This window comes from Lipophrys pholis (genome assembly GCF_963383615.2).
Source record: "Lipophrys pholis genome assembly, contig: SCAFFOLD_523, whole genome shotgun sequence".
Taxonomy (NCBI): Eukaryota; Metazoa; Chordata; class Actinopteri; order Blenniiformes; family Blenniidae; genus Lipophrys; species Lipophrys pholis.
The window spans coordinates 16,685-18,581 of record NW_028291832.1 but is presented as its reverse complement, the minus strand read 5'-3'; the positions used below and the strand labels follow the sequence as shown (position 1 = coordinate 18,581).

The 1,897-nt window shown below is 43.1% G+C and overlaps 1 protein-coding gene across 1 annotated transcript; it reads right to left on the bottom strand.

Moving 5' to 3' along the window:
• Window positions 1-339: 339 nt before the first annotated feature.
• On the bottom strand, window positions 340-648 carry LOC308128445 (uncharacterized protein; the record flags this gene model as incomplete). Its single annotated transcript, XM_080494137.1, has 1 exon — window positions 340-648. The coding sequence occupies one exon, from the start codon at window positions 646-648 to the stop codon at window positions 340-342; it is 309 nt and encodes a 102-aa protein (XP_080350263.1).
• Window positions 649-1,897: the final 1,249 nt, after the last annotated feature.

The window sequence follows — 1,897 nt, the reverse complement described above, 5'->3', positions numbered from 1 at the left end:
ATTATCACCTCCAGGCTATCTCAGCACAAGGAAAATAAATAATCACTCCTAGAGGTCAGTAGCTGCTAGGAGGATCAGCGTATGGAGGATGAGAGCCTTCGGCCTAAAATAGGTTATGCCAAAAAGGAGAGTTCACACTCTTGGTCAGGGAATATGTATTGATCAGTTGTGATAATTGATAATAAACAGAGCACTTGTACAAGGTTGTTTACCAGAATGGATGCAGCATCTAAATACAACAAAGAACATTCCCAATTAAATTCATAAGCAAAAGATGCAAGCAACTATCTTTCAATCGTTTGATCAAGCAAGACAACTATATTCATGAGATAAATGAGATCATTTGGCAAGGATGTCTGAGTCTCCAGGGTTGATGATGGAGAAGGTGGAGCACCGGAAGTACTTGCCGAGTACTGTCCCCATGTTGGTGTTGTTGCCGTTGAAAGTCTTTATGTTCACACCTCCAAGAGCAGCATAGTACTCAATTTCGTACTTGCGGACAAGGGGACAATTGTTGGCAATGAAGACCAACTTAGACTCTCCTTTGCGGATGGACCTCAAGGCATTTTTATAGCCGAGGAGGATCTTACCACTTTTCATGGCCAGCTTGATCTTAGTGTTGATGTTGTCCCCAGTGTTCTTGACCATTGTTGAAATGCTTATAAATAATCTGTTGATGCATGATTTAAAGCATATCAAATTAAATTAGAGTAGCAGGGAGATGACCACCACAGAGCCAAGTAAAAGCTATTTGATGCTGTTATATGCAGCACCATATCCATTCCAACTATGCCCCCCCTTATAAGTGTGCCCCCTTATAAATATAATATGATTCTGACAGAACTAACTAACAACCGAACACCATCATCATGTGTCTTTTTTTAAGATCGTCTATAGTTTAAATCAATATGTCGTAATAAATTGAAAAGCATGTTCTTGCCTAGTACTCTGTAGTCAAGAAGATGGGCAGTGGAGCCTATGGACATGTCTGGAGAGTCATCGAAAAGCACACTAAGAAGACTCTTGCTCTCAAAAAAATATTCGATGCCTTTCAGCACTCCACCGATGCACAACGCACCTATCGAGAAATGAGGGTGCTCTATGACCTCAAGCATTAAAATATCATCAGCTTGGAAAGAGTCATTCGCGCCAGAAACGACAAAGATCTGTATCTAGTCTTTGGACTAATGGAGGCAGATCTCCACTCTGCCATCTCTGACAACATCCTGCAAGAAATACATTACAAGTACATCACCACTCAAACTCTACGAGCACTTCGCTACCTCCACAGTGCAGAACTTGTCCATCGCGATCTTAAACCTTCCAACATACTACTGAACAGTGACTGCAAAACCAAGATCTGTGACTTTGGACTTGTCCGTTCTTTTGCTCTTGAGAGCAAGGAAATACAGGTCATCATGACTGAGGATGTAGCCACACGCTGGTATCGTGCACCCTAGGTCCTTCTAGGCTCAAAGTGCTATGGCCCACCTGCTGACCTGTGGAGTCTGGGCTGCATCATTGGTTAAATGGTGCGAGGAAAGCCTCTATTCAACGGTGGCAACACTATGGACCAAATCGAAAAGATCATGAGTTTCACAGGCCGTCCCTCTGTCGAAGACCTTTAGGCGATAAAGTCTGACACTGCCCCGCACCTGATAAGCTCAATCAAGGTGGTGAAGATGAAATCGTTCCGAGAATGGTGTCCAGGTGCATCTGAGGAGGCCAAGAATCTACTACTCCGGCTAATCCAATTCAACCCCAACAAGAGACTAACTGCCAGCTAGGCTTTAAGACATCCTTATCTACAGCAGTTTTACAGTTCGAAGGATGATTGCATGGTGAAGCCAATAAAGCCAGATGTAAGTGACAATGTAAAGCTGACGGTAAAGGACTA